This window comes from Vidua chalybeata, chromosome 2, assembly GCF_026979565.1.
Source record: "Vidua chalybeata isolate OUT-0048 chromosome 2, bVidCha1 merged haplotype, whole genome shotgun sequence".
In the NCBI taxonomy this organism is placed as follows: domain Eukaryota; kingdom Metazoa; phylum Chordata; class Aves; order Passeriformes; family Viduidae; genus Vidua; species Vidua chalybeata.
The window spans coordinates 16,631,102-16,654,182 of NC_071531.1; the positions used below are offsets into that span (position 1 = coordinate 16,631,102).

Below are 23,081 nucleotides of genomic sequence, written 5' to 3' on the forward strand. Positions count from 1 at the left end.
GAATATTTACGACTATCAGAATAGAATTATCCATCTTTTTAGAAGGCGTCACGTCAAACTGTACAGTAGACAGATCCTAATATCTCCTGCTTAAATCTACAGCAGTTGTATTTGTCAGGAGTAACCACTGAGCTGTGAATACTTATTTTTATAAGCGTAACAGATTTAACTTTTGTCATCTTTAATTAATCCCAGATATAAAAGCTCCTTAAGTACATCTTATTTACCATGACTTACCTTGCATCTGTAAACTAAGTGAAAAACCCTAGAAAAATACATGTGCTTAAAATGTGCTTAAAATGTTTAAAGTTGAGAAAGTATGGCAATGAACTAATTTGAGAAGCCAAATGTATGCAGGTTTAAAACAATTCCTTTTCCATAGCAAGAAATAGAGGAGAACTTTCTGTCCAAGTTGCTAATGGAGACAATTTAAAATATTCCTTTCATACAGTAACAGCAGTGGAAACTACTTAGCTCTTTTCATTTCCCACGGGATGAATATTGACTGAGTAATTACAGCTATAATCTCTTCAGTCTCTTTACAAAAGTTTTCTGCAGAATTATGTCATTAAGACACAGCTTACTGTATGTAACATGCCTATAATTCAATTGTGCTTAATGGCCCCGACCTACTTAATTTTACCCATTTTCCTTTGTATTTGGAATTTCATGAATGCTTTGTCATAGAACTTTACGAAATAGATGACAAACCGAACATAAAATTTTCATTTATCTATATATAAAGGTACTGACTTAATAGTATAACTACATGAAACATCCAGATGCCTATGAAGAATCAAAAACCTTCTAGAGAAAAAAAAACCCTGTTTTTAAATTTAAATTCTATGTCTTAAGCACTGTATTTAAAAAATCTGTGTCTGAAGCATATTTACTCCTCATTGCCCTCCCTCCAAACAAATGAGCCAATTTTATACATATTTACAATATTTAATAAAGATGTCCAAACCAGTGAAAGTTTTCACATAAATGTATCAGCACTTAAAATTAAGGAGAAGCATTTAATTTGCTCTCAGCTCAGACAGTAAAATTAAATGGAAACATAACAACCTTCTACAGAAAGAATGCATTAAACCATTTCTCTCTGTGGGGAAAGGCAGTATCTAAATGTGATTAACAAACCCAAATTTAATTCAAGCAGTTACTAACTCTACTAATTTAAATGCTTAAAAGTTTGCTGCCTGACTGATAAATAATCAGCTTTTTTTGGAGTCTGCATTAGTATGTTTTACCAAATCCTTGAAGGCTATTTGATAGGGTTTTCTATAAATTCTTTGGCTACATACATTAAGGAAGTTAAATACATGTGAAATCTACCAACTATAAGTACCTTAAAAATAGTACACATTTACAGATTATACAGGGATCAGAGTGCAAGTATCAAGAGAGAATTGTTGTCAAGGACTAAGTTACTTACAACATCCATTTTTACATCCCAAACAGAAGGCTGTAGAAAAAAAAAACTGCGGTTCTTAGATTTAGAAATCTCTTTGAAGAGCTTCTTGATCACCTAAAAATGCTTCAAACTGAACCACTGCTTCATGTATTAATGTTATCACTTTTAATTATAACCTGCAGTATCTGCCTCCTCTTTTTTTTTTCTTTTGAAGAATATAGAAGTTCAGAAACTGCTCATATAAAGAACAGAAATACTGGTTGTATTCCCATATGGAATTATAACGACTTTAGATTCTTTTATGTCTTCTGAAGATATTTTTGTAAGCAAAATATGAAAGCAGAAATCCATGTCAGTCCTCCAAAAGAGCTTTGGGTTATAGTGATTTTGTGAAAATGTTTAATTTTCTTCTTGTAGCATTTCTTCTATTTCTTTATCCCAGTTTTCATCACGCTTTTCTGATTCTGTCACCACCTCATACTCTTGAAGCTCTTGTTGTAATTCCTTTTCCCAATCAGCAGTTTCTTCTAAAAGAGATAAATGATGTGTAAGAATTTAACAGATAATGTTGTATGTTGCTTATTTATATAAAACTAGATGAATTTGTACTGAATCTCTCTTATATCTCCTAAACTTTATGGACTATTCTCCTCAGAAACAAGAGGCACTTCAGAAATTTAACCTTCCTATTGATCACAAGTAGGAATTAATTAATATAAAAGGCTATATTCCTGTATGTATACAATAATAAAGATATAAATAGCTAAGTCATTATGAGTATCTCTTTGCAAGATAATTTTCTACAGTCTTTCACTCTACTTTCAACTGAATCTCCCTTTGCAATTTTAAATCTCCATAAAAAATAAAGCTTGTAAAAGTGTGGATATACTGTTATGGAAAAAAGAAATCAAGATCAAATACTGTGGCTAGTTTAAAATAAAGAAGAAGGTACTCTCCTCACTGACATTTGTAGCTAGGCAAGCTCATTTAATCAGGGTTAAAGGTAATCATATTTCATACTTCAGGGCAAAAAATTAGTCAGAAGGCATTCCTGTGTTGTTAATCTTTGTTTTAATTAGCTCTGCCTATCATAGGCAAGAGTGTGGGGGAGGAGATGTGTGTTTGATGTGTTACATGTTGGCTGGTACTTCAGCCTGCACAGGAACATTCGCAATTCCAGAGTCCAAATCAGTTCAGGCCAGCTGAGATTTCTCTGAACAAGTAACACATTAATGACCTATTGAAACACTTTCACCAAGGAACTAGATGCAAGAAAATCCAAAGCACATTCTAAGAAAATTCTGCAAATTTTGTGTTAAGCAGCTACATATACAAGTTTTGTCAAAGTAAATTATGTATGGCCAGAGTCACATCATCACAGACTGTTTTCATGCTCTTTACACTGATATTAGTTCTTCTGAATTATTTTAATTAATAAGCTCCACTTAATTTCTTATCATCATTCTCACAACTATTTGGTAAATTTTAACTGTTCCAAATGCCTATAAACCTTTATAGGCAGAGGCCTCTTTGAGCACATAGTCTGGTGCAAATGTTGCCATTTTAGCTGGTGCCAAAAGAAGAAAACAGAGCCTGATTTTCAAATACCATACTTGACCTACAAGGATGTCAGTTAAAGAAAACAATTCATATGCAGAAGAACCTATGAAAGAGAAAGGGGGAGATAAAAAGAAAAAAATACCCCTCACTCACTTTCATAAAAGAGCGACCTAAAACTCCTAGGTTCTTTGGATTTAAATCACTCACAGTTAACATTCTGTGTAAGATGTGGTTTGACCATGGCGAAAATTACCATTAATTTCTGCAATATCTCACTGAAGGTTGTTTCATACACTTTGGGAAAAACGGTCACAGATCTACTTTTCCAAATTGAATTACAACTTTTTTTTTCTTTTAAATTAACCTGTAAGAAACAGAGGTAATAGTAGCTTTACCTTCTACTACTGAAGCCTCTTTCTTTTTGTCTAGCACTAGTTGTTCCATTTCTTTTCTTAGATCTTCCTGATTCAGATTACAGGTATCAAAAGCATCACTCACAAATTCAGATACACCTGGACTTGTGGAAATCTCTTCCTCATCCTGCAACAAGACACTTCAGTATAAATTTATCCAGACAGGGTAAAAAAAGTCATCATACATACTTTCACTCGTGACTGCCTTTAACTAGAGCTGGCAAAACCCAAGTGCACTACTCTCACAACTGTTTTTCTTTACTGGCTACTTTTCCTTACAAGTATTTTTGCACAAACAAAAATGTTAGATAGCTGTACTGAAAATGATCTGGTTTACATTCTAGGCTGTCTTTGTGTTCTCTTAACAACTTTAATTCTGAGTTTGTAATCTTCAGAAACAATAATAAACTCCTGAGCAGTTTAGAACAGGACCTAAATATTAAAAATTTGACTCAGTAACACCTTTCTTCATCAAAGATTAAGAGAGGACTGTTCTTTGGAAATCTTTGCCCGCTGCATATTACTGGCAAGTGAACACACAGCTCTGCTTCTGCCAAGAGTGTTCTCTGGCACCAATTTTACAATCCAGAAATGAACAAAGGTCATTATGTGTCTAAGGTAAAGGCAGTTGCAGTACCAAGCAAAAGTGAAATAAAACAGTGTTGCTATTGCAATGCATCCTTTAGATTCCTTGTACGTCAGCCTGACCACTGCTTGAAGAGTTGGACAGAACATGGCACACAAATACATTTTTATGAAGGTACTGCTCATGTCTCAATGCAATGCTAAACTTCTACTCCAAATGTTTTGGAAATTTCACTCTTGACAGTAAAATCACATCATAATGTGTAGGATACTAAGGAAAACATTCTTCAGATAAACTACTGTTTCTGCTACTAAAAATGAGTTCCAAGATTTTATGCTGAAAATTAATATCACAGCAGAACAGCAGCAGGTTAGGACTGTCCGATACTATATTATTATGATTTCATAGCAGAACTTACTCAAAAAGATACATAATTACTTACTAAGGAACAGCTTCACATACTAAATCCCAGATAAAATATAACAGCATTTTTACCTCTTGTGATTTTATTTGAGGCTTTATTGTAACAGGCGGTGTTTTTGGCCGTACTGTTTCTATCAAGGGAAAAAAAGGGTAGATAACATTTCAATATATAAAAATCTAATTTAATTTGCATAGCTGTTAAATATACAAGGAAATACTGTATTTTAAGGAATCCTTGTGGTTAAAGGCTGAATTTAGCCACAGGTGAACCATTTTCAAAAACAAAGCAAAACAGTTTTCTATTCTTAATTAAGACAAATTTAGCAAGCCATTTCCTCATTATGGCTCCAAACTTAATAGACAGGATCCCTCTGACCCTCAAAATGACATCCCAAGATCTTTAAAGTTACAAATGCATAGACTTGGTCATGAAATCCAGTCACTGTCTATCACAGAAGTTTTCCAACTCCCCTGGCTGGGTTCTATTGCTCACATGGGTGCCAGTTAGCTCTTGGGCAGACGAGACTGCACACGTACTATGCACACCCCTAAGGCCACGTGGGAACAGTGTTCTGCAGCCTTACCTTTCACACAGGCGAAGGAAGTCTCTGAGAAACAAACCCTAGAAGCTGGTCCCAATTTCCTAAGAACACTTGGTATTCTGTATTTAGAGCATGGTGCAAGGAACACAACGATTGTTTACAAGCAAGGTTAGATCTTTTCCCTGGCAGGTAAAGGGAAAGCTTTTTTCCTTGTGCAACTCTGAGGGGAGAAGAGTTAGAATGAAGAGCCAAGTGGCTGCAAGAACAGTTAACATTCAGGGGAGGCTGTGGTAGTGATCAAGTGCTTGCTTAGCAGTTCTCTTTGCTTAAACGTGCAAAGCAGCTCTGAGGTTGCAGCTCTGCTTTCTACAGGGTGCCCAGCTGGATTCATCCTGCTAACTCAGCAATTTCTGATTCTTTGTGTTTAATTTTTAAAATTAAGGTCAGTTTTAATTAAAATCATTCCCTAACTGGTATCTGTCCCTGCTTTTTTAGCTCATCTACTCAATGCCCACTGCTCTGTCCCATCTTCTCTCTTTCTTCCACTTTCCTATTTCCAGAGGATCTCTCACTGCATCCAACACTGCAGCCAAAGAGGCTCCAGCATTCCCTGCTTGAGGAAGCTGTAGGACATGGCAGTAACTGTTTGCTGCTCAAGAGAGGTGCCTCAGACCCCACCTGCTGCTCTCCTGCAGATGGGACACAGCTGCTCTGCACTGGGCCATGCCCCCATCAGGTGTGACTGACGTACCATGAGCATCATTCTGGACTACTGGCCTGGCATCATCTCCTCCACTGCAGTGTGCTCTCATCCCAAGGTGACTTACTCCCTAACTACAGAGCTACCAACACCTAGAGAAGGGCTACAACTTGGCATTTTGTTATAGATCTTACATAGCCTTTACACTAGAATGTGGAATGTCTTCCATTTGTCTCTTCTCTTTTCCTTTCACATCAACCATGCTTATTTAACTTCCTGAAAATAGCAGCTAAGGAGGAGACACAGAAATGGAGGGCTAACAATTCTATTTTATAGACACTCAGCTTTAAGAAGAAAGCCTGAACATTATGAAGAACTACCAACAGGCAATTACTTCCAGTTTTAGCCTCCAATTAGGGAATCCAGCTTTCAAAGAGGTTACTTAAACCAAAAATAACACGTATGATTCAGAGCTTCCCAAATCTATGCAATTTCTGAGTCAAACAAAACATGCATTTACTACAGTCTGGTACATGTATCTTTGCCATTTCAGAACATGCAGCCATTAGTAAATCTATCTGCATATTCCATACTGGTGGTTTGAACTGTAGAAGAGCTGCAACAGGCCAAAAGACAATGGAGTTTTTTTGGCTTTTTTAAAATGAAGGTATGTTTTGCTTTAGTCACAATGGGAATTTTACTAGAATCCAGCAACTTTCACTTTGACTGAATGGTACTTTCCAAGGGTTTGGATGACTCAAACCTAACATTTTTGTTGTTCAGTAGATTGGATGCCATCTCTCCTGTAAAGCTGAGACACCAGTTAAAACAGCCATAGTTTTGGGACAGTAAACAACTGTCCTGAATAAAACTAGTGGGAACTGGTGCCTCTTGGTCTACAGTATATTCTGGAGTCGCCTGTTCTGTCAGCACTGCTTGGATGACAATGCTGACAGGACAGGCTACTACTCAATCTACTCAGAGAAAACTATTTTTTCCACTCTATATGGGGACCTTGCCTAGGCTGACACAGGCACTCCAAACAAAACCTAATGAGAAGCACGAGACAAACTGACAACAAAGGCACATAGGCAACATGGAAGCCCAGCTTTGTAATTCCATCTGTAACCTCCCCTTCACCCCAAAGTTCTGCTCCTTGGATGGGCAGCTAAGGCCCAGCTGAGAAACCTTAGCTCAGTGCAGAAGACTACTAAGCTGTGCAAAAGACCTGTGAAAAAGTCTGTAAAAAGAATAAGAAAGGTGACTCAAGAGGAAAAATACCTATATGGAAATATATTATATTCAAAAAAGAGGAAAAAGAAGTTAACTTGGCAGCAATCACCTGACTGTCAGTCAGGCCAGCAGTGTCAACAAGACATAAGTATTACTGAACTTCATGGATGACAAATCATTGATATTGGGGATATGAGAACCATTCCAAGGTGCAGAAAAGGCTTTTTCCTTCTGTCCAGTCCCTACCCAGCCTGTCAAGATCCTTCAGATGTCTTACTGGGGTGGTGGGTGTACCTAGGTTAGGCTAAGATTTAATGAGCTACTGGTTATCTTTTGTGTTTCTGCCAGTAACTAACTACTTTATACTCTTTAAGCCACAGATATTCCTGCTTGCAGAATCTGTTAACATGCAAAGAGGTCCAGTCGTTTGTAAGAGGGACAGAAAGAATCACCTGTAGAAACTGATCAATGTAACTGAAGATACCTTTGTTGAAGCAGCTCTTTCATCTCAAGGCTGAATCCCAGGTCGCCTCCTGGCCCCCTTTTTGTCTCTTTCCACAATATATTATGGGCCTTTGCACACCCTGCACTCCACCACCAGAGTAGTTCTACCCCTGTATCACTCACTAACTTGTGTTTGGCATGAGGGATGAACAAAACCCAAGAACAATCCATATGCCAGCTGGCTGGGTTGGCTAGTACCTGCTGTCTGATCAAGTGAACCAAAGGCAACTCCTACTTCTTTCTGACAAGTCAAAAATCACAACTAAGACACTAATGGTCATGAGCTGCCATAAGCCAAGTACAACGCTTCTCCTCTTGAGACTTCCACTCTTCTGACAAAGTTGGCTGAAACTGGAAAATACCTTAAAAGCACCAGGAGCCTCCTCTTCCCCAATCTACACAAAGACACCAAGTATGGTGAGAGAGGCCCTGATTTAATAAGCAATCCAAGATAAAAATGTGATGGCACCTGATGTATACAGCGAGCGTTTGTTGATGCCTAAAGATTTTTAGCTTTTTTAATGTATTTGTAGCTTTATACATTTTTAATATACAGCTGTATAGTTTTCAGCACTTTCTCACACTTTAGAACAGTAGTTAGCCTTTCTCACATATTATGCCATATTCTTGAAATTGTTTGGTCTTATTTTCAAGAAAAAAGAGTTTCTAACAAGAACATCCTGTTTTGCACTAGCACCTGGGCTGAAATAATAAGATACTTTGTAGATGTAACAAGATACAGGGCTAAGAATCCTTGGAGGGGCTCCAATGGGGCAGATCCAAGGGTGGGTTACAGGGCAACTGTTCTCCTATTGGATGTACTTATTAGACATGCTAATTAATTAAACTTATAAAAGTTGTGAATATTTGTGCTGCACATGCGTATAGGTATTATATGTGCAACTTGAAGGCTTTCATTAAAAGACTGCTCTTTACGTTACCAATTTTAATACTGTTTGAAAAATTTTTCTTTTGATTTTAGACAACAGCATTACACTAAGTTAATGAACTGTGCTAAAACAAATGTTTCCCATACCTTTCAGTTCACTATCCTCTTCTCTGCCTTTGCCCTCCTCCTTTCCTGCTGCTTGCTGTTGAGCTGCAAGTGCCGTGAGTTGTGCAGACTGTTTAATTAGGGACACTCTGTAGAAATAATTTCTCCAGAACACTTCCTCCTTTACACTAGAGAGAACAAACAGACTTTGATTATTACATCTGGAATATGGTTCTTTTTACCATCGAGCAGTGAAATAAAATTAAATATGCAGAGAGGAGGAATAGACATAGCTGATATTTAAGTAAAATCTTAAAAAAGAAATTTGTGACATTAACACATTCTAAAAAGTCCATCATTTTAGAAGTTCCTGATCTCTCACAAGACATTTGCAATTGACTTGAACCTACAATAGTAATGTTATAACTCTAGAAAAAGCTTAACAACATGCAGCAATACATGGTATGGAAAAATATTATGCTGTTCCATCTCTCCTGAAAAATTATGTAAACAAACTCAACAAGCCAAGCAACCCTGTTCTCTTCCCCTCTAAGCCAAACACTCTATTGTTGTCAAACTATAATTGTCTACATCCTCCCTAGACATCAGGTGGAACTGGAACATCTGTGGTGGCAGAAGCCATTCCTAGATTGCAGCAGTCCTATTTCAATATCTGCACATCTTTCAGCACATCCACAGAACCTACAGTAACGAGAAACTGCCATCTGGGAAATGGCAAGCTCTGGTAAGTGGGAGACTATTCCCTACCTCAGGTAACATTTCCCTCTGAAATTCCTCCAGCAAGAAAGACAAGACCCAACTTTAACCAACAGGCAACAGAAGACAGAAATGGCAAGATCTGTGGGGAGGAACTTGTGTAGGTTGAGAAAGCATGAAGTTACTTTCACACCTATTCAGGCAAACAGTGACAGAGACTAAGAAAAGGTGAAAAAAATATTAAGCAATGTGGTAGAAAAGGCAAGGATAGCATGACCAGAGGCTGAAGACAGCATCAGAGAATATGGGCAGATCTTCAGAACTGACAACAAAGAAGGTAAACAGAATGAGGAGCTGGGAAGGTTTATAAAAGGATGAGATTTAAGACAGAAATGTCACAAAGAGAGATTTTCTTTCCGTTTTCAGCCTTAGACAAGGAGACTAATGTTAGGAACTCTCACTTAAATAGAAAGTTGAATTGTGAAATAAGCATTAGGAACAGAGTCTGGGACTGGACAAGGAATAACAGCTCCGAATAAAGCTATGTAACACAGAGCTTTTCCCATTTCCTACCCAAATGCAGTTTTTCTTGCTTGCATTTCTGCTTTTTTGTGACACATTCTATTACCATTTCTTCAGGGGCCGTCTCTGACTATCTGTAATCACCTTTTTGGGATGTCAGTTACAACAACAGATCTGAACATTTTGATTGTTGCCTTTACCTTTCTTTGGAGGAAAAAAAAAATTTAATTTAGCACACTAGACATACTGAGGACCTCTCCCATACTTAAGTCAACAGGTCATTATTAGTTCTGTCTCGCAGATATACTTTTTTCCTTACCTCAAATTGCTAAACTGCAATGCACATGCAATATTGCATGTGTTAGACACTAGCATAAAAATGTATATGCACATAGGAAGAACATAAAGAACTGAAGGAAGTGAAAGAAACAAAATCTATGAGTATTTACAGATGCATTAAAAACATGATGGTACAGTTACCAGCAGAAATTACTTACTGCTTGGGAACAAGGTCAAATCTCATCCTATTGAGAAGCTCATCTTCTTGTAACATGACCAGTGCAACAGGGTACATTTGATCAAAGTCAAAATGAAACTGCACACCTGCTGGAGGATCCCGCAGAAAATTCCGTTTATCCTTTGAAGAACATATTTGAAGCCATTAAATGATATCAGAAAAAGGACACCATATTTCACACACAAGAGCAGCAAAGCAATCTGTAAAGCCTTTATAAAAATAAAAAATATATTGAGCTCTGCTGTGGTTCAAGTTGAAACTGATAAAACTATTTACTCTTGCACATGATTGGTGTCATGACAGACATATTAAAAATATCTTGAAAACACATAATTTAATAAACTTATTTAAAAAACCCAGTAGTTTTAATTTTTCCAAGAGAAAATTTCAAATCTTACAGGAAATGAAATACTTACTGCTGATAAAGCCAGTATTTGTTGTTGAATTGTCTCTTCTTCATTGCTGTCTACCCAGGGAGGCACTGCTGCTTCTAGTAGAAAGGAGGAAGATAACTGCACATATATTACTTGAAAAAAACTCACTCCAAATAACAGACCTTACATAAGGTAACATTGTCACAAAAGTAAGCAGAGTTACACCAGTAGGCCAAGTCATTGTGTCTTTTTCCTAAACTAAGTCCATGGCATTAAGAGAAACCCTAGAAATAGATCTTTGCTTATCAGAAGTAAAAAAGAAAACCAAAATAATGAAATAGTTGCTGATCTCTATAATTGTAAAAATAAATCTGTGGGGATGTCTTTGCAGCATGCACCAGTTAGAATTTGGTGCCTCTTCATTTAGCTACTGAAGTAGTGCTGTATAACTGTTTAAGGTGCCTGCAAATAATATTTCCAGATCCACTTAAAATGTGTAAACTTTGTCTAAATTAAGTTTGCAAAGTAACTTACACCCAGAAGACACCAGTTCTTTAACAATGGAGAAAAATGTTATAAATTTGTAATGAATTACAACCTCTTATACACTGAGCAAGCCTACTCCAGTTCAGCAGCTTTTTATAGTTATCCAGATACTTTTGAAATAATTCTTTGGGCTGTACAGAGAGGAAAATAAACTATTGTAGATGTATAGATATTTATCAATCTCTTCACTGTCAATGCAAATTCAACCTACAGAGACACTATGATGCATCTGTAGCATATAAATAATTCTTGTGCCCTTACTAATAACACTTATTTGCCTGTGCAGCTGATATCAGCAAGATCTTTCACCCACATGGTTCCACATCAGATGCTCATGCTTCTTTCAGTCAGGCCACGTGTCACTCCTCCTTTGGCCAATCTAGCTACCTATTTTCACAAACTTTTAGACATATATGAAGAGAATCCCAAGTTTACTAACAGACAAAAAGACAGAAATACAGACAACACAATCTCATAAACAATCTTGCAAGTAAAAACCAGACTAACACACTAACTAAAAACACCATGAAAAATTTTATCACAATCCATTTAAAACCAGCTCATTTTAAAGATTAACAGAGTCACTACATACTCAAACTGTCAGAAATTATTGCATTCAGGTAACACAGGGTAACTTTTGCATTCAGGTAACTTTTATCTTAAAAAGATAGAAGTCAATGATGAAACACAATGTGAGAAAACTTTGCTAGCATGGTGATCTTTGCGTTTATTTCACAAAGCAGAATTTGGTTAAAAAGCAAATCTAAACCAACTACGTAATGCAACACTAATCCCACTTAAAAATAGAATCTTCCTATTCCACCACATGCATTAAATTCTGTCATAACTTAATGTATTTCATTAAATAGTGTTTTGATAGATTAGTTTTAGATACAGCTCAATTATCCAGCTTTCAGCAAGGTTTCACTTATGTGATGTTAGACATCATCAAGAAAAGCATATATTACCTGATTTTTTGGTTTGCTGCTCTTGGACAAATTTCTTCTGTTCCTTCTGAAAATCTCCAATAATTGTCTAAAATAAAAATTAGGGAACCGCAATTTAAAAAAATAATTAAAATTCACTCTTCTTGTTTTATGTTCAGTCAGAAGGTGCTTTCAAATACAGTGCATATTCTTATATCCATGGTGGCCCTTCCTGTTAGTTAGAGGTGTCTCATGTCAGTCATAGACTTCCTTTTACTGAAACATTTGATGTTGCATTTAAAACTATTGTGTATGCTTTCAAAAGTATATTTATAGTTTTATCAATTTCAGGGGACACGGGAAAAAAAGGAGAATCTTAGCTGATAATTTGAACATTGGCATACTATGCATATCCACTTACTGTCTCACTGCATAAAATACAGCCAATGCAGACTGTTTAGGTTTATTTAAACACGTTTTTAAAGCACTAGCCCTTAGAGATACTCTTGGCCTTAAAAAAGTTTCAAGAGTTGCCTAAGAAATATATCCATGGCAAGAAACTGGACTTTCAAAATTGTAAAGTTGCATTTCAGAACACTTGCTTAGCTGAAACAAAATAACTTCTCTACTTCTGTTGTTGACAAATTTTCATTTTAAAAATCATATATGGAAATATTCTATATTGAATTTAGAATTTAAAAATGGAGAATGGTCTCAGAATTTGGTATGCCATAATCTAGAACTAAGAATGCAAATGTTCTTCAAATGTGGTTGAAAGCAGAGGTAAAAAAGATGAAGCTAGAAATGAACACTTAAACCACTAACAAAAATACAACTTTATGCGGTGAGGTCTATGGATTAACAAGTTACCAAAATGCACAGAAGTCTTCAAGCTAAATCCTGATAAATTTCTTACTTTTTTTTTTTCCTTCAGTAACCGAGTATTTGAAATTAAGATTACTACCAGTGAGAGAACTATAGTAGTGTCAGTTATACAAACAGATTATTCTGGTTCCTTCTGGTTTCAAATTATGTTAATTTTTTTCTACTTATGGAATAAAACAATTTATATGGTATAAGAAGAAAGCTTTATGATGATACAGGTATAATCTTGTTCCTCCTGTATATAATACTGATTAATTTAAACAGGGAATTCATATTACTCTTCAACAGTAACAGAAAAAAGAAAACTATTTTTGGCATAAAATATGCTGTAGGTACTTAGCTACAGTTTCTTAGAAGCACTATTATTAGTGTATTAAATTAACAAATAACCTTGTTACTTGATTTTTCCCTTTTGATGTATATCAAAACTACATTAGACTCTGATATTACCGTAGAAGGAAACAGATCTCTGTTATTATTATATAGACAACTGTCTATAAAGACAAAATGTAAAATGTGATCATAATAGAAATTAATTTGATGGAAGACAACATGAACACTAATTATATCAAGAAGCAGGATTCTGTTGTATTAAAAAAATAAACAGGTAATGCTGTAGTTCCCCAGAAGGGATGTCTGAGACAGAAGCAGGAAAAGGGGTTTGCCTGTGTCAGACAAGGATGCACAGTCCTACTACTGCTGGGATGGTTTTGACCAGTTCCCTTCCCTTCCCAGATCTCTCAATAACAAACACAGAACACTTCATGGCACTTATTGCTGCCTTTTTTTTTTTTTTTTTTTCTTTTCCTTCTGCCAGATTTGTGGCTTACTACACTGGAAGAACACTTGCTGGCACAAGTTAAGCAACTGGAGCTGACAGACAGGAACAGAGAGGGTAAGAACTATGGGGCAGGGTCAGGGTGGGGAAAAGAGCAGGACACTAACAAGGTGTTTCATTAGCTCACTGTACCTGTATACCCCTATGGTCCTAGGATACAATATGTACAATGCCAAGCTAATTCTGACTTCTGCACAGAGGTGCCTATAAGATGTAAGCTACCTCATTCCTTTTTCTAACTAATTAAACTGTGGGGCAAAAAGAAACCAGTCCACACATCCTGGGACAGACATTCCCCAACTGCCTGTCTCAAATTCTTTCAGCCCTTCCACCTACATTGGCATTTTAAATATTTTCTTCTAGTCTTTTTCCAGTCTATCAACATCCTGAGGGAACTGAACAAACATGGGTGCAGCACTGAGAAAAGCAGGGTGACCATTTTTGGAAACTCTACCATGAATAAACATTTCAGTCACATCATTCATCATGACAAGAGATGCACAGTATCTCTTGAAAGACATAATATCTAAAGACAGTTTAAAGAAATGTTATCAAATGCCAGATTTTGACGCATGTTGTAACAATGGTAAGCAAACAGATCTTTCAGATCAAGTGTCTAGAAATAAATTACCTTATCGATGATACTGTCAATTTTTCCTTCTTCCACAGACTTCTTTATTGTCTGTGCTGTTTCAGCAACAGACTCAGATATCTTTTTTGTAGCAGCAGAGGCAAAATTGAAGAGGTAACCTTTCACAGAAAAAAAAAACAAAGACCTCAGAACAGATTTCTTTACATCCAGTTCTCTTTCTACATTTATTTTATCTTCTCTTTAGAAGATAAACTTAAAACTTAAAAGTTAAAGAAACTTAAAAAGTTTCTTTCAAAATAACCCAGCTTCTGGCCTACAAAAAACTCCTAAAATTGTATTTATCCTTTCCTAGTTTATATTCTTTAATGATGATGATGATCACAACTTTCTGCAAATCAAATATTTATATATGAACCTTGTTTACTAAATCAAATATTGCTAATGGTCCTTGAAATACTCCTTTCCAATGAGTTTACTGAAGCAATGTCTTTCCTGACTTCATATAAGTGTTTTGGAGACATTAAATCACAAAGTAACTCAACCACAGTATTAAAACAGAATTATATATGTTTTTAAGAAAATCAACATGCACAATAAAGTCTTATAAACTGAGGCAGCAAATCCATGAAAAATTTAAGGCAGGTAACACCTCCTTTAAAAGTCTTGGCATAGAAGCTTGCTCTTGATGTTTGCCCTTATCTGTTTTGCATTATCTTCCTCTCTTAAGGAAGAGAAAAGCACTGTGGCCCTGTTTGCTCATTTTTCTGAGCCATATTTTCTGAAAACATTCAGTGTCAGAACAGCAATGAAGAATATTCTCAAAGACTCACATTCTTTGTATTAGCAGTGCTGAAGTGAAGAGAGGTGGCAGGGAAAGAACTACATACACATAGCATGGCCATCTGCATGTATTATTACATTTTAATTAAGGATAACAAATGTACAAGAAGCATCTTGCAAGAAGCAAGATGTATATCATAAACCTTCAGAAACATCAAGTATCAGCTTACAGACAAGTGATTTTAAAACATTGGTACTATTTCTCAGATAGCATGATGTCACAAGCACTTAATTACACCTTAACGGCTGCATTCCACTGCAGCACCTCGGTTCCAGTACATACATTGTGTCAGTGCCATAGTAAATAAAATACTTGCAGAGGGATCTAGATAGATTGGAACATCTGGGCAAACATCAATGGCATGAAATTTAACAAACATAAATGCTGGATTCTGCATGTGGGATGAACATAAATTGAGAGATGAGTGTCTGGAGAGCAGCCTGCAGTCCTGCAGAAAGGGACCTGGGGGCGCTGCTTGGTAGTCAGCTCAATAGAAGTCACATATTTCAGTTACTCCAGAGAATCACCTCTGACTTTTACACAAAAAAACCCCACCAAAACCCAGCACTTCTGTTTCAAACAAAAGACCACCCTCCTTCTCAAGAACTCTCAAAAATACAGTTTCCCTATGGGTTAGAAATGTAAAAAATAATCTTATAATGAAAAAAAAATTAAAAGTTCCTTTAACACATGGTTGTTAGCCACTGGTAGAATGAGTTACTTTGGAACACTGATGTCACCTCTTGGAAAGCTGACTATTCTCTGGGTTGGATAAAATGTTCTCTTGTAATGATATCACCAAATCAATACCAAAATATGCAGAGGTCTAGCCAAGCCTTAAGACATTTTTTTATGTGTAACTTTTTTAATCTGTAACAAGTCACAAAATGGTGGTAGTCAAACATCCTTCAAGTACTTACCAGCATCTTTTATACCTGTTATCAGGCTTTATAACCCATCACATGATTCAGGTATAAAAAAAGGTGAAGTTCTACATTTTAGACATAGACATATACATTATTCCCCTTATGAGAGTAGAGAAAGCAGCAACCTACTGGACTGCTTACTCCCTACCAGCTTTTATTGGTTGTTTCATGTATCCCTGGAACTTCTCCTATATGCAATTGTTTTAGGTGCAAAATGTGCAGAGGCATTTCCTGTCTGGTGACATTCCAGCATTATTGTCAAAGTGGTATTGGCCAGTCCTGGAACCATGCTGAAGAGCAAAATGCTTTTTATTTATAAAACTGCAGAAGCCTTAGAAAAATAGAATTTGTGGTGGAAAATAACATTTTCAAATGACTAAGAAACTTGTCTTCCATCTTACAAGTGTATGCCTGTATTAAAAATACGTATCTAGCAATACTTCTATTATTAGTTCACGCTGACAAAACGCTCATAATTTCTGTATTAAATGGCATGACAGTGAGCAAAAATAATATCTATAAGGATTCTGTTGTACGAAAAAAAATCTTTATCTGCCAGAAGATTCTTTTTACACAGTTACCCAGGTTGTTGGCCATGCAGAGGTTTCTAGGATGATGTGTTAAAACAGCAAGAAAGCCTTTCCACCACAATCTATTCTGGTGTCACAGACAATGGACCCATTGACCACTAAGCCAAATTTTCATTTGCAGAGCAAGTTATGGATGGATCTTTATATAGATAATAGTCAATACTTATTCTTCCCCTGAAACTCAAAGTCCTTTTTCCTTCCTGAACAATCAGAGTAATTTGCAGATTAGAACAATCAGAGTCAGCAGCAAGTTCGTATCAATTTACCACAACTAGACAGGTATTTGAGCACACTATACAGACTAAACTGCTGCAGTTCTGGTTGCCCAAGACAATGCACAGTACAGAAACCAGCTCAGATTAACCTCTCAGATCGCACTGATCCAGAATTTCAGAGCATCGATTTAAAAAAAAACAAACCCCTTTCCTTAAAAAAAAACTTTAGTAATGAGTGTAGGTCTATACTGTGGATTAACTTTATCCAAGAATTCACTACAGTAAAGCAGGAACTTTACTTATTGCAAATTACAGCTTTCCCCATCCCTGGCAACTGGATGCCAGGGTCAGGGGAAAGGGCCAGGCTGGATGGGGCTTTAAGCCTGGTCTAGCAGGCATAGCAGGGGGTTGGAATGAGATTATCTTCAACGTCCTTTCTAACCCAAACCATTCTGTGATTCTAAGACTGCAGACATGTTCAACAAAATCATCAAACCCCATTATCTTTCTATGAAAAGAACACAAACGCCCACAGTGCAATCCATGAAGTACATTATTCTACGCAGACAGACCTATTCTCTCTACACACAAACCACCTCCCACAGTGCCAACAGAACTGATACTTAAGGAAACGCTGCTCCTTTAAAAACAGCTCTGAAAGGGGGATAATCGAAAGGCACTTTGCAGCCTTGTTTCCTTAGCTCATATTTGAGAGCCGGCAGCCCCGACACACTCACTGCCGAATCCCTTGGCCTGGCTGAGCAGCGCCTCCGAGTCCCCCTGCAGCTCGCCCTGCTCCTGCCCGGCCGGCCCTGCCTCCTCCTCCTCCTCATGGTGCTGCTCCTGCTCCGCGGGGCCGCTCCTCTTGCCGGCGGGCAGCAGCTGCTCCTCGCCCGCCCGCTCCAGCCCCAGCCAGCTGCCCAGGCCGCGCAACATGGCTCAGGGGCGGCGGCCGCGCTCGGGCCGAGCCGGCGCTGCTGCGGAACCGCGGGCGGCCGCTGCGCGCTGCTTCCGCGTGCGCCACTTCCGCCGGGGAAGGGCCGCGGCAGGGCCGGCCGGGCGGAGCGGGGCGAGCGGCATCTGCCGCGCCGGGGGCGTCCCCGGAGGGGGTCGTCCCGGCCGGTGTGTGCCCAGCGGGGGTGTCCCCGGTCGCCGGCCCCCGCGCGTGTGTCCGTCCCCGTTGCCGGGGCTGCGCTCGGAGGCGCGGTACCTGCAGGCGCTGTGTCCCCCAGGGCAGGTGCCGGCCCCGCCCCGCCGGCGGTGCGCTCGGGCTCGGCTCTCCCGCGGCGGGCTCTCCTGCTCTGCGCTGCCGGGCTCTGGTCGGAGCAGCCGCCTTTAACACCGACGTAAGTCAGAGGCCTCTCCCTGCTCGGCCGCAGCGCCCCGAGCGCTCCCGCGGTGCGGCACGTTTGGGGTGCAGCGCCCACAAATCCCTGCTGGAGGCGGCATCTCCTGTAGATAAGGCTGGACAGAGTAATTCGTGTGCCACTTCCCAGCAAAAAGATTTCTTCCAGTATTCGCTTTCAGCGCTCCCTCCCCTATTTCCTTCATCTTTTACAAGTGACTTCCCAGACCGCCTGCAGTTCTCCGTACCTATTTCAAGTAAAGGCGTTTCCTGAAGCTGCTGGGATATCGCTGTTTTTGTAAAATCACAGCAAACTTTTCATTTTGGTTTCTGTAAGCAAGATTTAAGAGTTCTAAAGTGGCAAGTACTCAAGGTTTATACCGTTGTTGAAATTATCCCCCTTGTTTTCCTGAAAAGAGCTTTGAAAATGGCTTAGATGTTTATGATGTTAATGTTGACAGCTAAGTTGGCTGAGTTCTAAAGGAATAGCCTGAAACAGAAGTAGTAGGTCCAAGTCTTAAAATCTTTGCTATTAAAAGAATTACGTATTAAAATTAAATGGCAGGGAAAAGTTAATCCCTGGTGTTCCTTCTGAGTTAAATGCATTTAATGGTTATGGTGGTCTTTTCAATCATATTGACAAGCAAATAGTTTATTAATTCCTATTACCAGAAATGTAACGATAACATGCCTTGTTACATTCCTGAACTCAGTCTCCTGAAGATCTAGGCCTTATTTACGTTACTTTAGTATAATTAAAAAAAAGAATTAAAATGTTCATTGGGTATCTACTGCTTCATACCAGCAGCTGAAGTACCACACTGCTTTGATTTGTACTGAGGGTCATTAGATCAAGTGCTGTTGTGTGTTGTTTTGGGTGAATTGGATATTTAAGTAAGGAAAGATTTTCTTGTCCCTAGAGTTCTTGCTTTATGGTGAGCTATGCTGTCACTGTTCAGTGATTAGCCTCCACAGCCACCTGAATGGAATGTGAAGTCATTTACAGATCAGAGAAGTGTCATCCTGCTTCAGATGGGTGGAAAAATGCAGCTTGTAGCTCATCAACACTGGTGCCTTTGTTTGCTGAAGTGTATAAATAGTAAAAAGTTTTTGAAGTCCTTTTATGGATTTGCCACTCAGCACCCCTTTCTGTCTAGAACTGTAAATTAATACTTCAGCTCTGTGTGTTCATCAGCCTCATCAGGACCTAGGATAGGGACAAGTGTTTATCTTACATATTGGTGTATAATGTGGGAGAGGGGAGTCCTGATCCCAGACTCCAGAATGGTCATTTTTATTGTATGTTGCTGAAGGTCATTCCCATTTAGATCTTTGCAGATTGAATGTGTGATCTTCCTAGACATGAATTTACATTCATCAGATGTACATCTTTGTTGCTTTAGATTTCCAGCTCAAGGTCGTTGTGTGTGTGCTGATTTTCCAATGAAGTACATCTTGGTAACTGGTGGTGTCATCTCGGGCATTGGCAAAGGGATCATTGCAAGCAGCATTGGCACCATTCTGAAATCATGTGGTCTACGTGTCACTGCCATCAAAATTGATCCTTACATAAACATAGATGCTGGAACCTTTTCACCATATGAACATGGTATGAAGATAAGTGTTATTGCCATACACATAAACATTTGTATTTATAATAATGTGTTCTGTTTTTTTTTCTTTTTTTAACCAATAGTATGGTGTTTACAACTTGTTTTATCATTATTTTGAAAGTTTGTTGCTTACTCTATGTTCTCAAGGACACTGTCTGCTCTAAGTTAAGAAACAGAAGCCTGTTTTTTTTGAAGATCCTCTTATAAGCAGATGCTTCCTTTCTCTAAAATACCACTTTACTGGGAAAATCCTAGCTGTAAGACTTGTTCAGTTAATGCTGTCTTCAGTTCAACTTGATTAAAAACCCCTTTTAAATAGTGCTATGAAACTTACTTGTAACTTTAAGTCCTTAAGAGTTACTTGAGAATGCTGTTCTCTGGGTATCTGTGCCTTCTAATGTAAGTGCCTTCATTAGCATTGCCTTAAGTTCTCGTTTTAGTAAAAAAATATAGTCAAAAACATTAGTGAAGCTTAGAGAACCTAAATTCATTGAATTGGAGTGTTGTGCTTTGGTGGATATACATTTCTGTTGTCCACATTTTTTTTTCTGCATTAGTAATTAGTAATGTAATTTGTTTTGCCATGGATTTATTGAGAAAAGTGTGAACCCGAAGGGTATTTTAAGTGGATTTTTCAGGGTCAGAAATAACCCTTGCTGTGGACATGGTGAACCAAATATACTGGATGAAACAACTAACTCAAGAAACGGTGATTACGTTTGAAGAAGCATTTTTGTTCATCATAACTTTACTCCTGATCGAAGCCTCCATCATTAAAATAGATCCAATCAACAAGAATTTATAGTGAAACACTTTGAACATGTATAATAATTCATGCTTATAAAAGCATAGTTTTTCTCTCCTGCAAGTAAATGAATATTTTATTTGTTGCTGATTTACAATTCCTAGAGGTTGTTTTCTTCCAGTGAAGGATTATTCTGCTGTTGAAATGCTAGTTAAATATTTATGTTGCTTAAATATTTTGGCAATGTAACTTACATTTTATTTGCAAAACTATGTGTATCTGTGAGATGGACATTAGATGTAAAACTGACTTGGATATTAAGTCATACAGAATGACAATTCAGATTGGGTTGCAACATGGCCTTTATTGATATGTTGTATATAATAATTATATAATTATATATTATAATATATAATTTAATTTTTTTTCTTCTATTTTAAGATGTCTGTGGTATTCCTGCTTTATGCTTAATGATTTCTGATTATTTTGTTGTTTTTCTGTTTGTTTTCACTTTCATTTTTCAGGTGAAGTTTTTGTATTAAATGATGGTGGAGAAGTTGACTTAGATTTGGGAAATTATGAGAGATTTTTGGACATCAATCTCTATAAAGATAACAATATCACCACTGGAAAGATATATCAGCATGTCATTAATAAAGAAAGACATGGTGATTATCTGGGAAAAACCGTTCAAGGTAATATTTTTAATTTTGTATTTTTTTGTAATTTTAATTTTTAATTTTTGTATTTTTTAATTTTAGTACATTCAGTCTTCACAAAAGAAGAGATCAGCTAGAACAGGCTGCTTCTTGCCCCATCACCTTACTCCTTTCTCCCTTCCAAAAGATACGGGATACGGGCGTATTCCTGTAAGGTTTGGCTTCTGGGCTCAAGGAAAGGAGAACTTGAGAAAGGACTTAGTAGTTTCTTTTTGGCTTTCTGTTCACTTTACCCCTTTTGCATTCAAAAATTAGTATGTGGAGCTAAAGTAAGCTGTGCTTGCCTTCTTTGGTTTTATTTTGTAGTTGTTCCACACATTACTGATGCAGTTCAGGAATGGGTAATGAATCAGGCAAAAGTTCCTGTGGATGATGACAAAAAAGAGCCACAAATCTGTGTAATTGAGGTAAGTATGGAACCTTTTAGGTATCCTTTTAGGTATCTACAGTGAACATGATGAGCTCATTTGCTTTCTCTTTGCTCTGTACTGTAAAAAGGTCAGACTGAAGTTTTATGGAGAGCAGAAATTCAAAACCACATTCTATATTCCTTGGTTTGTTCTTAAAAGGATAGGCATGGTCTTAGCTCTACAGCTTCCATTTACTTGACTAAATCCACTCTGGAATACAGCTGAAATTGAGCATCTTAAGAGTTCATTAACTTAGAGAATTAAAGTAGTTACTGTAATGTGAACTGTCTATTTCAAGATCCAGATGTTTGACTGAAGCTTTATACTGTTAATAGTATTGAGAAAACTTGTGTAATACCTGAAATCTCCTGTGGTCTGTAGGAGAGCCTTTAACATTCCAGCTTTCATAGAACTTCAAATGTTCATCTTGTTGCTTGTGGTCATGCTTAAAGGAATATATTTAAACAATGTGTAAGTTAGTTTCCCACTTTCTGATGTTATCTTTAAGGTCTTTGGTATCAACTTTGTTAATTACTTAACCTTCTGATGTTTTGCACAATGGAAACAAGGAGTTTTACCCATCCTTAGTAGGGCACTGAGCTGGATGAATGCCAGTAATTGCTAGGAGTACTATTACAGCAGACAATATTGAAAAAATATTATAGTTGAGAATTTGACAGAAGATGTCACAGATTTAATACCAGAAGTGACTACTGCAATCAATAGCACCATAAGCTTTGTGACCCAGCAACAGAATTATTCAGTGTTTCTTATGGCGAAGAATCTGCCTTGATTGAAATACACTTACCAATACCTATATATCTTTTTATTATATTCACAGTGGGAGTCAAATATTTCATTTAAAACAAATATGAAAAAGTAAATACAAAAGTTGCACAAAAACATTAATAAGTGATGGTCATATCAGTCCTTTAACTACAGGTTTTTTATGGGGTTTTTGTTTGTTTTTTTTTTTGTTTGTTTGTTTTGTTTGTGGTTTTTGTTTGTGGTTTTTTTGGTTTTTTTTTTTTTTTTTTTTTTTTTGTTTTTTTTTTTTTTTTTTTGTTACATTTAAACCTCCAGCCTGATAAAATTATTTTTCTTTAGTACTCTAAAAATAATTGTAACATTTTTCCATTGTACAATCCTGAAGGAGTTAGACTAAATGTGTGTGATTTATAAATGTAGTTGTAAGCTTTTCTGGTCCTGGGTGAACAGAAATATGTAATTCTGTTGAAAACCACTTGGTGGCACAAAAAGATCATTCTGAAATACAACTATTTCATCAGAGTTGTTTGCAAAGCTGCTTTATTCAGTGTTTAGTCTCCTATAGCTCCCTGTGTCTTTGAAAGGCATCTGATTTCCATCATTATAAATAAATTTCAGCACGG

General features: G+C 37.3%; 2 protein-coding genes across 4 annotated transcripts in view; one reads left to right on the top strand and one right to left on the bottom strand.

The window, feature by feature from the left end:
- Positions 1-1,813: 1,813 nt before the first annotated feature.
- On the bottom strand, positions 1,814-16,650 carry SYAP1 (synapse associated protein 1). Its single transcript, XM_053933956.1, has 9 exons — positions 16,635-16,650; positions 14,326-14,444; positions 12,014-12,080; positions 10,542-10,615; positions 10,106-10,245; positions 8,412-8,557; positions 4,469-4,527; positions 3,370-3,514; positions 1,814-1,941 (listed from the first exon to the last, which is right to left on the bottom strand). The coding sequence occupies exons 1-9, from the start codon at positions 16,648-16,650 to the stop codon at positions 1,814-1,816; spliced, it is 894 nt and encodes a 297-aa protein (XP_053789931.1).
- A 983-nt stretch (positions 16,651-17,633) lies between these two features.
- The window catches only part of CTPS2 (CTP synthase 2), a 55,620-nt gene continuing 50,172 nt past the window's right edge, over positions 17,634-23,081 (top strand). For 2 of the 3 annotated variants that reach the window (XM_053934939.1, XM_053934940.1), the window contains exons 1-4: positions 17,634-18,204; positions 19,607-19,812; positions 21,086-21,256; positions 21,587-21,687. In XM_053934939.1, the coding sequence (XP_053790914.1) occupies positions 17,690-18,204; positions 19,607-19,812; positions 21,086-21,256; positions 21,587-21,687 (993 nt within the window). In that variant the 5' untranslated portion in view covers positions 17,634-17,689. The remainder of the gene's footprint in view (positions 18,205-19,606; positions 19,813-21,085; positions 21,257-21,586; positions 21,688-23,081) is intronic. The other variant, XM_053934938.1, reaches the window with a different exon arrangement.